Consider the following 16003-nt stretch of genomic DNA (forward strand, 5'->3'; position numbering starts at 1 on the left):
ATTAGACCATAGACACTCATGAAACACAGAGAGAAAACAATCAAGTCTTATTAATTCAGTCATTTCTAATGAATTCTCTCAGAAGTGTTGCTGTAATGGAGTTTCCAGATGCTCCTCTTATTTCTCAATCTCTTTATTGTATTAGCATCACTAAGCACCTCATTCATCATTATCTGAAAGGTCAGATCAATTTGAGGTCAGTATCACAGGACGTTTGAACACACACTGATAATCTGGTCTAATCAGATTAATGTGAAACTCCTGTATGAGTGGTGATAGGTGCCATGACCGAACAGACAACAAAACTACAGAAACTCTAGAGAGTACGATTGTAGACTGATTGACAAGAGGTCTCTCAGACACACATCACAGCCGTGAGCACATGGCACCAAAGACAGAAACCAGGTAAAAACAGTAAACAGTCATCAACACTGCAGAGATGCAATGAGGCAAGAAATAGAAGAAATTTTGTTCCATCATGTTTCTTGATTCTCAGCTGCAGGGAAAGAGAAGAGAAGCTGGTCCTTGGTTTAAAACGGTTTGTAGTGATGCCATTGTGATTTTTAAAATAGCAAAACAGATTGGAGATTTTTCTCAATCTGATTTGTGACTTGGAGTTACGTTTAATTCAGTTCCCCATATGTGAATTGGATGGACTTTTGCTCACTCTCTTACTGTGTCTGTGTGTTATGTATAAAGCTACCGCTCGCAGCTGGTTAGCTTGGCATAGTATAATGCCTGGAAACAGATAGAAACAGCTACAGGGGGTTATGTGCCAGACTATTTCTTGGCCGGGCACAGTAACTTCCTGTAGCTGTGTTATCTGGCCAAGAAATAGTCTGGCACAAAACCCCTGTAGAACCACAATGTGTTGTTTTAACACTTTGTTATTTGTACAAATTAAACAAACAAGCTATAATATTTTTAAGTACTGAGTTTTAGAGGTGTTGGTGGACAGATTGTCTTAACTTCACACCTTTCTGCTAGATGAAGCTAACTGGCTGCTGGCTGTAGCTTCACATTTAGTGTACAGACATGAAAATGGCATCAATCTTCTCTAGGCAAGAAAGGGAAACAATGCATTTTCCAAAATATGGAGGTATTCCTTTAATAAGAGGGGAGTGAGTAGAGCCCTTTCTTCATTTGTTTTGTTTTTTCTACTGACTAAAATGTGTCTGTAGCTTCAGGTAAAGAAAACTGTAAATATTAACCCATAAGCATAGCATGTATTATCAAATTGAAATGTTTTTTCTGATTGATTAATCAGTTAGTTTGTCTTCTTAAATAAATTTTTTTTTATTCAAGCAAAGTTCTTGCACAGCAGATTGTGTTTAGAAAACAGTTAAGATCTGAAAACTTTGACTTATTTTGTGATATTAGTGCAGGGTTTTGTTGAAAAGCATGTTTATATTTCTGAAAGTAAGGTGTCAAAAAAGTGCTTTGGTATCTCTTTGGAAACTCTGGTATCAAATTGATGCTAGCTTATGAAAATTTCAAATAATACCCAGCCATAGGTGTGATCATGAGACTTGAAAGCAAAGTGTGAGCTCCCAGCCCTGACTTTGGCCTTCTCTGATTGGTTAGAAGGAGGCTCAAAAATGTTAGAGGGGAATATGTCTGCCAGGCTCTTTGATGAATCTGGGTCACAGAAGCCTATGACAGCACCTCTCTGTGTTAAGATTTTTTCTGGAGCATATTTCAAGTTACATACTGTAGCTGTGTGTGTGTGTGTGTGTGTGTGTGTGTGTGTGTGTGTGTGTGTGTGTGTGTGTGACGGACCAGTTGTTTAAAATAATCATTTAGTATTTCTTCGTGCATCACAGCGCCTGAGATAGGAATAAAAAATGGCTGATGTAATGAATTTATGGGAAATGCTGCATCTTTGTCTTAGGCTCAGGGATGTCCCACGTGCCTTAGCGACCAGGCTACTTTGTTGGACGGTGTGAGAAGAAAACACCCATACACTCACATAAAACGAGCCAACCTTGGGGAGGTAACACCTGGTCCCAAAGGCCTCAGGCAGAATGGAGATGGATTTGAGGCCTGTGCTCAGGGGAGTGGTGGGGCGTGAGAATGGAAAGCCATAAAACAGACAGTGGAGGAGGAGGAGAGGTGATAAAAGAAGGAGGGAAGTCAAAGTCTTCTTCTTCAGTTGTGTAAGGTGACCTGAGAATCCTTAGAAATCTCTATGGTTAATTGTTGCTTTTGTTTTTGTGTTGTTGTGTGTGTGCCTGAAGCTGTGACTGCTGAGTGAAGAGGTAACGGACCTCTCTGCCCAGGAATTTAAACAAATTAGTTTTGTTATTTCCATGCAATTTTTCAAATTAAAAGCATTGAAAGTTGCCAATATGTGGCTCAATATACTGCATTCAGTTTTTTAGTGAAGGAGAAAAGAAAATCGAAAAATTCTCTAAACGAGAAGATGTGTAAAACTGTTTTGCAACAAGTGCATCATTTGTCAGACAGATCACTGCTGTGTCTTTATGCAAAAATACATTTTAATCCTTGTCAAAAAGATTCACAATGTTATGAATGAACTGTGTGAGCTTTTTGCTTTTTGTTCCCTTCTAGGCTTTCTATTTTAGCATTGCTTAATTTGCATGAGACGCGCGTTGAGAACATAGATTGTGTCTGTGTCTGTGTATTAGCTCATTCAGTTTCCTATCTCTCTCCACTGGAATGTGCCATGTCCAGCTGTGTGTTTGGATTCACCAACCAAACATCCAGACAGGAAAACACATTCTTGTATGTTGTGTTCATCCAGCTGTTTGTTGTGTGAGTGTGTGTGTGTGTGTGTGTGAGTGTGAGTGTTAGTGTGAGTGTGAGTGTGAGTGTGTGTGTGAGAGAGACAGGCCGGAAGCTTCTCATTAACCCTCATTAGTCTGATGTGGCTGTAATGAGATGAACAAGCGGCGTAACAGACAGAACCGAGGAGAATGTTGGTGTTGATTTCACAAACACAATATGGGGGCAGCAGATCATTGTACCCGGAGGAGCGAGGAGAGAGTCAACAGCAGGTGGTGATTTTTTTATTTTTTCCCAACAAAATCAAAACGATATAACACTTGTATAATTCTAATAATACAATGAACAACGATTTTCAACCCCAGAGGAGAGTTCTATTTTTTTTGTTCTTATGAAACTCCATCCTATCATTAAATGCATGAAAGTGCATCAGTGAGCATAAGAAGGACTGTGTATTCATGGGGTAGTGTTAGACAGAATCCAGTTACACACGAGTGAATTTTAAAGCTGCAGCACACTGTGCATCTCTGTGCACAGTTACAATGAGATAAACAGGGCCACATGAACATCATTCATGTGCAATAAAACCGCCTGTCTTACGTAGTAGACAGAGAGAGATAACAGCCACTTTCACTATACAAACAACACAGTGACTGTATATAAACTGACGAGGGAACAGCAGCACTAGATGCCAATTTGGCTTATTATTACCCCTGATCAACATGACAGCAACCTGGAAAACTGGTTACACGATGCACAGAAATGATCTCACAACTGTGGCAGCTTCTGCTAAATAGCTATTTTAAAGCAAAACAACCATTACCTGGCCAAAAAGCCAGTTGATTAGAGTAAAATCCTCATCAATCAATCAATTACTTACTTAACATCAGCTAATGCATTTATGGCAAACTTGTACTGATTATTTTTTTGGCCACATAGCTGTAGAACTAAAAGCTCTTGACATTAACATTAACATATTATCACCTTATGAAGCTGAAATAGAGAACATTAGAATAAAATAGAGAACGTTAGGAAACATTAACTTTGTCAGTTTGTTGTTGTGTCGTTGATGCGAGTCAGGCAACAACAAGGTTGATGACAGCAGTGAGACTGAATCAAAACAGCAAAGTTACAGGCCGTATAACCAAAACAATGAGCTGAGAAACTTCCTTTGTTGAGCTGAGGTGAACTGCAGTGTTGGGTGATAATTCCCTTTGGGCTTGTCACTATAATCTACCCCTTTCACATACACATAGTAATTTCATTCCTTTGTAAATATGAAAATATTGATTATTGCGTCTTTAAAAAAAAAAAAAAAAAACATAGTCCATATCATTCTTCTGTGGTTCCTGCTTGTTTGCTTACAGTCAGCATTCACACACAAACCTATATACATGCGTTGGCACACACAATACTGTTAGCCCAGATTGCACTACAGTAGTCCACCTATTGCTGACTCCATGTCCTACTGAGTGTATATCTGTGCGTGCGTGTGTGCGTGTGTGTGTGTGTGTGTGTGTGTGTGTGTGTGTGTGTGTGTGTGCGCGCGGATTGATTACAATGACGGTGTGAACCGCTGATAAGAGGATCATCTGTCCTGCACACGTTCTCTGTCTTGTAATTGGAAGATGGATGAAGTGCGCTGCCTTTGGCGTGACCTCAGGTTAACCTCCTAACACAAACACACACACACACACACACACACACACACACACACACACACTTATATGTACAGTATATACCCAGTGAATTTGTTTGTTTGTTTCGAACCTTGCCCTCGTCTTGCTGCAAACAGATGACACTGGAGCGTCTGGGCGTGCAGTCAAACCTTGGTGTGTATGTCAGCTGAGTTCCCTGTGTGTTTTGTGGCCTGTGGGCTTTGTGTTTGTGTTTGTCATATGGCAAGAGAGAGATGGGGTAATGGTGTACCACGTGCTGTGTTTACATTTGTGTGTGTGTGTGTGTGTGTGCGCGTGCGTGTGTGTGCGTGTGTGTGTGTGTGTGTTCAGCTCTGAGACACTGGAGCCTTCATACCTAAAAATAAAATCTTCCCTCCAGCTCGCCCTTCCTCTCCTCCATTTTTATCTTCATTCTTTCCATCTCCCCCATTAAACCTCTACAGCAGTTTTCGTCTCCTCTTCTCTCTGCCTATATCATGTTTTTCTTCATGCCTGTCCTTGGAGGATCATTAACTTTATAGTGCTCGATGATAACAATTTAGCATGTACTATTTTGATTATTTGAGTAATTTTTCTTGTTCCCTCTATTCTGCAAAATTATTCATGTGTCTATTAATTTAGTTAAAGACCAAACACCTGAAAAACTAACATTCAGATATTAGCTAGATGTTAGCATGCTAAATGCTAAACTAAGATGGTGAACATAGTAAACATTGTACAACACTGCTGAATAATAAATGTGAGCATTGTTATTAGCAGCATGTTAGCATTTAGCTCAAAGCACTGCTGTACCTCAGTACAGCCTCACAGGGATGATAGCGTGGCTGCAGCTCACTCTTTCATCCCCGAGCGCACTGTAGCCACTGTGTTTCTGGTTTAACAGCACCCAGGCAGGTGACAGGTGTGTGTACAGGGTTTGTGCTCTGAAAGACGGAAAAAAGGTAAAAATTAGCTGTTTCACCTCGGTGTTGTGTTTACATCACTGCCGATCAGAGCCAGAGCTGATGAATACCCACATCTACTGCAGAGTCATTTGACCCGGGTGTGAATGCCGATTGTACGATTGCCGACACAAGCCCGATGTGAGCGGGTCTTTGTGGGTTTTTTGACCAGTGGAAAAGGGGCTTTAGTGGCATAGTAGAACAGATTGCAGATAATTTAGATTTACAGCAGCTAAATTCTTTCTTCTCACTTCCAATGATGCTAGTAGCCTCCTATCACTGGTGCATCAAAGTCAACAACACAAGTGAGCTTGTGGATTATTCTGGTGTCAGTGATCTATTCGCTTAAGTTGACCAGTGAGACCCTCAAACTGACCCACTGCATTCTCACTTCTCTTAAAAACTCTCCTATAAAAGCTCATGAAACTGTCCTCACTTGTTCTTCTTCTCTTCCTACATGCCTTTGCCACCCGAAGGGATTTTTTCACTCATGGTCTTTGGTAATTTCCTATTAATATTAACATTGCAGCCTTTTGTGTGCTCACAGACACACATGGGGTTATTTCAGCTCACCCCTCTGGGTCAGTCATGCTGAAGCTCCTTTTTAGTTTTCTCTCGACTCAAACAAAGGGTCTTTGAGTAGAAAGCGCCCACTGCACAAGGCAGCAGCACTGATGCTCCGTTTGTGTGTGTTCTCATATTCACACAAACACATGCTTGTGACTGTACCCAGTAGGGTTCAGCCGAAATGGGTGCTTGAGGGCTGATGACAGTGGTAATGGTTTTGCAGTGAGGCTGACCATATTCTTGGATTTTAACTTTTGCATGTCAAAGAATTAATCCAAATTTTCCTCTTGACAGTGTGGAAAAGCTTCGGAAACTCGGAAATTCATTTAGAAAATTGCACAATTGTGTATTGCGTTTAAAGCTAGTGCTAAAATACAAAGAGTTCATAGAAACTAGACTCACTGTGAAATTGTGCAGAAATTGTTTATTGAAGCAGGTTTCACAGTCGTGGTGTTCAGAGATATCAGATGCAGGGATTCATCTACCCTGTAGGCAGGTGACACCCTTTAGGGTTCCTGGTCTTTGAAGCCTTTGTAGTGGTTGTACATCATGTGAGACACGTGGGTGCTTGTAATGTATACCAGCAATAAGAGGGAAACTCCCTGTCTGTGTGTGCTGCTGTGATCTGTGCCGTGATGTCAGTGGGCCTGGGGCAGTGCGAACATTATCCTCACCTCTTATCCTAAAACCAGATATGTGTAAATGAGGACAAATCAAAAGTGAGTACCTGTGTGTGCTCAGGTTTTGCCTTCTAGCTTTTTCATCTAAACTGCTTTGATTAGGAGGTTTGTCCATTATGTGTGTGTGGGAAACCAGTCCAATGAGAGACATTTACTGATAAAGGGCACTTGACAATCGAATTGATACACAGTTAATCAAAGAAAACAAATGCTATGAAACCAATTTAGATAATAGTGAAAATGTAGAGCAGAGTTAAGTTGATGGGTCAAACAAGGTTTAAAACTGATTGCAAAACCAGTTCTGGTTGTTGTCTTAATAACTTAAAGAATAAGTTCAACAAATCTGAATGGACCAAAACCAACAATGTGTTAGGCTACGTCCACACTACTATGGTTTAATATTAAAACAGGGTTTTAAAATGAAAACAATCTTTGTTCAGACGACCGCTTTAGCTCCGTATCAGAAATAATCAGCGTCCATACTAACACAGGAAAAGCAACGACAGTTGTAGTGTTAAGTTTGCAGAATTTAACTTAAACAACAGTTGCTAGCAAAGACAACAAGGTCAGTAACACTTGTAATTCATTATTTATGTTTCTGTCACCACTGGTAGTCGAGGCTGATGAGACCCAATCAGGGAGCGATCTGTGGTGTCTACATCATTGTTTCCAATGTTTCTGTCTGTCTGTCCAGACTGGAGTTTCCTGCAAACTTTTTTCTTTCAAATTTTTATTCGGGGTACAACAGCACATATAGGAATATATGATTACAAGTGTTTCCCTTTTTTTTTCTTTTTAGTTGGAACATCCTCCAGGCCCTCAAAGAAGGCCTTGAGGTCAAACATAAGTAAACACAGTCTCTGTATAGAAAATAACAAATAATAGATTATAATGTATAACTGAATAAACACTGGAGTTTCCAAACTAATATCGGAAAAGCTGCATTTCCAAAAGTCTCCATTTTAGGCGCTTGGAAACTCCAGAGTAGTGTGGACACCAGGAGTAAACGTAGCAAAAGTGATGTTTTAAAACAAAAACAAAGGAGTGTGGACGTAGCCTTAGTCAATATGTAATACTTTCTGACTTCCCTGTCCTGCCTGTGGCTCTCACACCTCTCATCACAAGTCAGCCCTGTCCTACTGAGGGCAAAAATCTGTAAACATGGGTTAAAAACATGTTTAATTTTTTTTTGAAAGGCTGCCTAATTTCCTAAAACAGCTTTGCATTTTAGTTTCAGCAAATGTCACTCAAGAAGGAGTAAATGTTGCATTTGTGTGGGGCTAGACCTGCACATTAATCCACATTTGTTTCACTGTAAGTATTTTTACTGGTGTATATGATGACTCACAATGAACTACAGTGTGTGTGTTCATGGTAATGAAGAAACAGTGTAATGCTGTGGCTCACTGATGTGCTTTTAAAAGTTTTTGGACAACAATGGCGCTCTATGGCTCAGAAGAATAAAATACTGTCCATCAGGCTGTTGCTGAGCAGTCATTATTTTCCCATGGGGCAATTTTTTTTTTCCTGTACAGGCAATACTTGTTTGTAAGATCAAGTCATTATTGATTTTAGTCTTTTCATGGGCTCTGTTGACAATTACAAAAATATAAGACATCAAAAGTCAGTCATTTAGACTGCTACAATGCCTATACTTACTCCAGTAACACAACATTTCAGTTTATAACCAGTAAACGTTTTGGCATTGTCCACATTCATTTTTGATTTCATGCTGCATTCAAATCACACTGAGTGAAGCACAGCATTTTTATGTCATTTGTGTTTTAGTGCACATGTCCAAAGTCATTTTATCATCCTTCACCCCGACGAAGGTCGCGAGAAACCTGGGTGGCATGTTTCTCTGATCGTGTTGCATCCGTCTCCCGGTCGTGCCGCTTTGCTCTATACAACATCAGAAAAATCAAGCCTTACCTGACTCAGTACGCCACCCCTCGTTGGCCTCCCTTCACCCACAGTGAAACCCTCACAGATGGTCCAGAATGCAGCAGCTTGTCTGGTCTTGGATTAACCTAAAAGGTCACAAGTCACTCTGCTCCTCATTGACCTATCATGGCTACTCATGGCCGCCCAAATCAAATTCAAGTCACTCATGCTGCCTTCAGAGGGACTTCTGCGTCTGCTCCAACTACTTTAATTCAGTCATACAGGCTTATGCTCCGTCTCTTCTACTGTGTTCCTCTAAAGGAATATCGTCTGACATCACCATCCCTGCACACAAGACGGTCTCAGTCCAGACTGTTCTGGTCTGTGGTTCTCTGATGGTGGAACAAGCTACTGAATGCTTTCAGAGCAGGAGCGTCCCTCTCTATCTTCAACAATCTCTTGGAGACTCATCTCTTCTGAGAGCACCTCCTCCCCTAACACCTCTAACACCATAACATGCCTGACTAGCATTTACTACGCATGATTTCACACAGACGACAGTTTTGACTCAGCTCCCATTTCATTAAGACTATTGTATCGTCATTACATTGTGGGTACACCATTACAGAGTGTGTCTACCCTGTGTAAGTGTGTCTTGTTGGACAGCATTGCTTCCACCATCTGTGTATTGTAATAGTTTCCTTTTTGCACATAATCAGCAATCTGCAGTCATCTTGTCAAAAAGGATAAAAAAAACTGAGGCCAGGGCTAAAAATCACAGTGTAACCCTTTAACTGAGCAGACCTACACACCCTGAAGGGCCTGAATCTGCCTCAATAAGCTGAAGAAAGAACCACAAATAAAACTGGAGCAATGATAAATAGATCTCTTTGACATGTGAGCTCATTTTCCCTTTGGGCTCTGTCTGGCTCTGTCATGTCCGCACTCCAAAAGGAAAGTGACGACACAGAGTTCAGAGTCTCTTTTAAAAGTGGTTTGGATTCTCATACGAGAGCGTCAACAGTTTGAACAACGTTAATTGTTGTTTTCCGTTTGAGAAGACTGTTCAGCCTTCCCTTCAACTCTCCCTCTGTTCCTGTCTCCACTTCTTTTTGCTCCGATTCTGTCAGTTCTATAAAAGTTTATGGAACTGACAGTATTAAGTATTAAATGGGTATTTTTTGACGTAAGGTTGTGTGTGTGACTTATTTATAGTGAGATCCTGACGATAGAGATATCAATTTCTGAATTATGATACATTTCAACGCTAATGATGAATAATGATAAACCAAACTGAAGAACTGAACAAATCCTCTTGTATAAACATCATGGATTTAAGGAACAAATACTGTTTCAATTTGGGTAACACAGTCGACCCATTGAACTAGGAAGCAAACAGCTGATAAGGGATTACATTTGGGGAACACACACACTCAATGCTCAGACAGATTTTGGGAGCACATGCTCACACTCTATGCCTTCATAGCCAGGAAGTTATAGTCCTCAAGATTTTAATGGAGGGGTTTGACATTTTACGAATGCACTTACTTTATTGCAGAGAGTGAGAAGAGAAGATTGATACCACTTTCATATCTGGTTAACTAAATTTGAAGCTACTGCCAGGAGACAGTTAGCTTAGCTTAGCTTAGCTTAAAGACTGGAAACGGGGGGAAAACTACTAGCCTGGCCCATCCTGAATGGAACAAAATCTCCATACCAAGACCACTGAAGTTAATCAATTAACACTTTATATTTTGTTAAAGTGTCATTCAGAGCATGTTCTGTAGTTTTCATTGTTCCCGCACAGTGTACAGATTGTATACCCACATCCAAGAGATTGCATGCATATATTGCATATGATGCAAAAGGCAGAGGCCGGTGCAGAAGACACTATTTAATGACTTCAGTGTTACTGAGTCTGATACTGTTGATGACCATGGTATTATAGAAAATAATGTGATGCTCTGAATCCTGTTGGTCTACGGTTTGTCTGTTTGCTTTGAGTTGCTCCCCTTCTGTTGCATTTCTGACAGTGTAGCCACATGAGGTGTGTTTGCTGCCCCCAGTGGTTGATACATGTCAGTTTTCTTGTACACAAACAAAACCTGCGCTCACATTCAGTGTCTCTCACCACAATATGTTCTGTGTGTCCTTGCAAATGAACAAACGAGTTGAATGCATTTCCTTCCTCATAACACATTTGCAAAGCTGATTTTTTTATGACACACATTGTTTCATCCTTGTTTCTTGCCTTTACTGGCACGTTTCTGCGCATCTCGGTGTGTTACTGCCACCTATAGATCAGTGGAACAGTGTGAAACCATCGGCTCTGTGGTCAAAAACTCTACAGGGAACCTTTAACATCAAAAAGTACGTGCTAGTACAACCAGAACTTAAATCTGTTTACAACTACACTGAACACATCACTGATGACCAGCTTCACCTTAAAGAACACAGTAGACGATTGCTGGAGTTTGGGCAACACACACACTTATTTGTTTTATTTAGGGAACACACACTTATGACCAGGTTGGGACATGAAATTCATCACAGTTGGATTTAGTTACAGTTGGAGTCATTATGGTTCATGGTCAGCACCTTTAACCTCTACACTTCCAGGGTGGGTAACATAGTAACAACTAGGAAACTCAGGATGACTAAACTTAATGAGATTTTGGGAACACAGCTGGATGAGGTTGAATGAGGAGAGCACTTACTTCACAACTAATTAAATTTGGTAATTACAAAGGGAACACAAACTTTATGGACCAGCTGGATTTGGGGAATACTCGCACTTGATTGGTCACCTGCAGAGTTAAAGCTTTCAATTCCCAAATCTGTCATAAACACAAAATGTAGCTACTGAAACCAAAGTGAATGTGGAGTGGGACCACCACCACCTCTCTCAGCAGCACTGTACATGCCTGCAGTCACTCGGGTGATTTCATGCCTCTTAACCAAACACAAAGACTCCATTATGGCTCCGCTCACAGAAATAAACTCACTTTCTTTCTCCCATTCCTTCTCTCCCTCTTCGTTTTCATCTTCTTCTTCTTCCTCCTCCTCTTCACATTCACACTTTCACCCACATCTCTGAGATTGAATATGAAGTCACATTTTCCGTCTCATTACCTCACTCTGATATAGAAGTTGGGAATGAAGAGAGGAGGGGAAAAAGTAGAAAAGGGAATGTGAAAGGAAGGAAGACCAAGAACGGAGGTGTGTGAGTGAAATCATTAGCCCAGTAATTAGGCCCTGTCGCCTGTTGCCCCCCCACCACCACCACCGCTTGCCCTTTGAAGTTCCCTCCTCCAGACTACCCACAATGCACTTGGGAGGCATCCAGGAGGGAGCAGAGGAGTGATGGAGTGGGGGTTGTTGGGAATGTGGGTCAAAATGTGTGTGTAAGTGAATTTCTGGAGATGCTGATGATGAAAAAGAGAGAGAGACTTCTCTCTGTGTCTCTCTGTTGTTGGCAGATTGCTGGTGCTGCCTTTCATGTTGAATTCCCCCCCTCACACACATCATTCATACGTGCCAGATGCTGCACTCTCAACACACACTCAAATTCTAACGCATACTCACACACACACACACGTCACATGAGTCTCTTTGTTTTGGTTTGCTGCAGAGATAAAACCCTGCTCTGTTACACTCCTCTGTAAGGGAGACAAAGAGCGCTTATCTCACATACAGTGTGTGTGTGTTGGTGTGTGTGTGTCTGTGTCTGTGTGTGTGAGACAGAGAGTGTTTTCCAATGAAGTCATTTTATATTTGTGTTGGGATTTTTACAATCTGGATATTTAGCCTCATTAGATGAAATTTTATGTCTTTTTTTCCATCGCTAGACTGTCTGATAGCTTTGTGTGTGTGTGTGTGTGTGTGTGTTTGTGTGTGTGTGTGTGTTTGTGTGTGTGTGTGTGTGTGTGTGTGTGTGTGTGTGTGTGTGTGTGTATGTGTGTGTGGCATCATCAAATCTTCCCGCTGATAGGGCCACCAGGGCCAGCATGACACACTTCCCCTCTAAAAGTAGGCTAATCACACACAGGTTACGGTACAGCACAGCACATGCACTTTGTAGACTGGGAGAGTGAAATGATAAATTTTTAAATAAACTAATAAATGAAGAGAAAGGTCGTCATGGAAATGGCTTGCAGGAAGTCTTAGCCATAGTTTTTGTTTAGCTCAGTGGTGAGTTTTAAGGTCATAGTTTGTAGTGTTTATAAGCAGACTGATAATATATACTGTGAGAAGATAGAAATTTGTCAATCTTCCAATATTTTTCTATTCCAGTTATACTAAGGTTGCCTTTTAAATCTTTTATCTGGATATAGTCCAGCACAAATATTACAATATATTTGATATTTGACTGACTGCTGTAGTTACTAAGTCTTTCAGAGGTAATAACCCTGTGATAAACAGTACGCCTTCACAGCAATTTAGATTCATGAAATTACATCTTTTAATTAATAAACTCCTCTTCCGACAGCCTGTTGGGCTTTAATTAGACCGACTGCAGCCAGCTGAGAGGAAATGCAGGTCATGTCCACACATGCGCACGCACGCGCACGCACACTCACACACACACACACACACACACACACACACACACACACACACACACACAAATCTAAAGATGTTTGTAGTTTCCTTGAATGTGTGTGTTGTGTTGTACAGGATCTGATGAACAGGTTGTGGTTGTGTCGCTGTGCTGGTATGAGGTTGTGGTGACACACCCCAACACTGATTGATGAAGTGATGCTCACCACGCAGTGCCGTGAATGAGGAATTGCTGAAGGTGTGTGTGTGTGTGTGTGTGTGTGTGAGCATGAGCAAGCAGGCAGATGGTGTCTCATGAGTATGAGGGGAGCTAACGACCTTGAGAGAGAGAGAGAGAGAGAGAGAGATGTAAAGAGAGAGGAGGGATGGTGACGACAGGGGTCAGCTTGTTTTGCGCTGAGGGTCAGAAGAGACGGGTGGGGCCTTTCTGCTGCTGCTTCCTCACTGCATTTCCTCCACTCACACACACACACACACACACACACACACACACACACACATACACATGCATACAGCATTTGTACACACACATACACACACTTGCATGGGGCGTTAACGCAGCAACACAATGAGCAGGGACTGGCCTGAGGCAGATTGAGCAAGGTGTTTCCTGTGACCTGGACGACTGCTGCGTCCACACAAATGTACTCGTCTGGAACGCATGTGCTCGTCGACATGTGTGTGTGTGTTTTCTGTTGACTGATTTGACTCTCCTCATTAATCTCTCTCCGTATGAATGTGTGAATGTGAGTGTAAGTGAAAACAGCTGTGTTTAAGTCTGTGATATTCATCCGTTATTCATGCTTTGTTCATGGTTTATTCATGTGCTGTTTGCAGAGTCAATGAATATTGGATTAAAAGCAGCTTTATGTTATTCATGAGCAGAGACAGTTTGGGCTGTGTTGAGGCTTCTGGAAACCCCCACGCTGTATGCACACACGTGCACGCAACGCACACACACACACACACACACACACACACACACACTCTATCTCACTTACCATACAACAACCTTAACCATAACTACTACTTGTCCAACCATAACCCTGATCATAAAACATGTCCTCACCTCCAAATTTAATGATTTACGACATGAAGTGACTATGTCAACAGATTTAGGTCCCCATAACATCACTCATACCTGGACTAAACACACTGACGCACACACACACACACACACACACACACACACACACACACACACACACACACAAAACAGCCCTGTTGATATGGAGTGCATTTGTCTTTTTGTGTGTCTTTCTGTTATGACAGTATTAACGTAGACCGTGTGTGTCTGTGTGTCCCGCAGGCTGTGCACCACCCAGCTATGGAGAAGATGAAGAGGATTAAGAAGCGTCTGTCGTTAACACTCCGCTCCAGTCAGACCATCGATGAGTCCCTGTCCGAACTGGCCGAGCAGATGACCATCGAGGACGGCGGCACTAAGGACAACGGTCAGTGTTTGTATTTGGTTGAGCTTTCTGCTGAGAACTGTGAGAGTTTACTAAAACGTTGAAGCATTACCGTTCAGTATTTTCAGTGTTTAGTTGTTGAAACAAATCTGTAAATTTACAAGATAAATTAATAATTCATAAATACTGGTGGAAATGAAAATTTCAAAAGACCATTTCTTATTAATGGACATTAGTGGATAACCAGCAGCTCAGTTCCAAATTTTCTCTTGATTTTCTGTAACTGGAAGATTTTCAGAGCTGTGTTTGGAATAAAAATGACCTCTTTTACTATAATTTACTGCATTTATTTATTATGTATTTATTACTTACTATCAGCATTGTCCTGCAGCAGGAAACCCAGTACCCTTTGCTTGTATTCATAGAGATGAAAAGAATATGGGAAAGAAAAACTAAACTAACTAATTAAAATATATACTATATATAATACCTTATAATAAAGCATTAATTAATAAAACAAAACTGGGTAAAATCTGATATTTCCTCCATAGGGGAGCTACAGTTAATACAAAAATTTGAGTAAAATCTGTCAAGAAATTTCTTCTAAAAAAGCTATAGTTACTAAAAAATGTGGAAACAATTAGTTTTAATGTATCTTATAATAGAGCTACAGTTAATGAATAAATCTGGGTGAAATTTGTCTCATAATGAAGCTTCAGTTCGTGAATAAAGTCTTAAAATGTTGGAAAGAATCTGAGACACAGTTGAACTGGACAAGGAAATTCCATTGGTCTGATTTTTTACAATATCTTCCTGAACATGTCTGTCAGCAGGAAGGTGAAAACCACACACTCACACACTCACACTCACACACATGCTCTCACACACACACACACACACACACACACACACACACAGAACTCTCAGGGGTTTTTAAATTATGAAGCACCAGGGATGATGAAGAGAGGGTTCAGCTTGTGTGCTGTAATGGACTTCCAGTGAGTAGCTCTCTATCAGGTTATGTAACAGAAGTAAGGTAGATACTTGATCTTACACACACACACACATACACACACACACACATACATACACACACACACACACACACACATACACACACACACACAGAGACAGCAGTAAGAGAGAAGGTAGTATATAGAGAACAAGCCTTCACACTTTCCCTTGACTTCTCTCTGTTATGTAATATTGTGTCTGTGTTGGCACCACAGTACAGTGTGTCTCCAGTGAATTGCTGTTGTGACAGACATATGGAAGTGATTGATTGTCACCTGTGATTGACAGCTGCCAGAATAAACTGACACACATCCATGTTTTACAGTATGTTTCGCATTTCAGTCATTTGACTTTTTCACTCTACATCCACAGAGACTCAGGAAAAGCTACAAACAGGCAGCAGTGACACAGGTCATCAGAAAATAATCATGCGGCTACGTAGTGATGCAGAGAAGACAGATGAAGACGACTCATTCAGCCATTTAAAGGAATACTTCCACATTTGCGGAAAATTCACATTC

The 16003-nt window shown here is 41.0% G+C and overlaps 1 protein-coding gene across 1 annotated transcript in view; it reads left to right on the forward strand.

The window, feature by feature from the left end:
• The window catches only part of LOC111224769 (cyclin-dependent kinase 17), a 41206-nt gene that overhangs the window by 5692 nt on the left and 19511 nt on the right, over positions 1-16003 (forward strand). The window contains exon 2 of the mRNA XM_022749399.1: positions 14366-14510. Within this exon, the coding sequence (XP_022605120.1) occupies positions 14384-14510 (127 nt within the window). The 5' untranslated portion in view covers positions 14366-14383. The remainder of the gene's footprint in view (positions 1-14365; positions 14511-16003) is intronic.

Source organism: Seriola dumerili, unplaced genomic scaffold, assembly GCF_002260705.1.
Source record: "Seriola dumerili isolate Sdu_G_001 unplaced genomic scaffold, Sdu_1.0 BDQW01000138.1, whole genome shotgun sequence".
Lineage (NCBI taxonomy): Eukaryota > Metazoa > Chordata > Actinopteri > Carangiformes > Carangidae > Seriola > Seriola dumerili.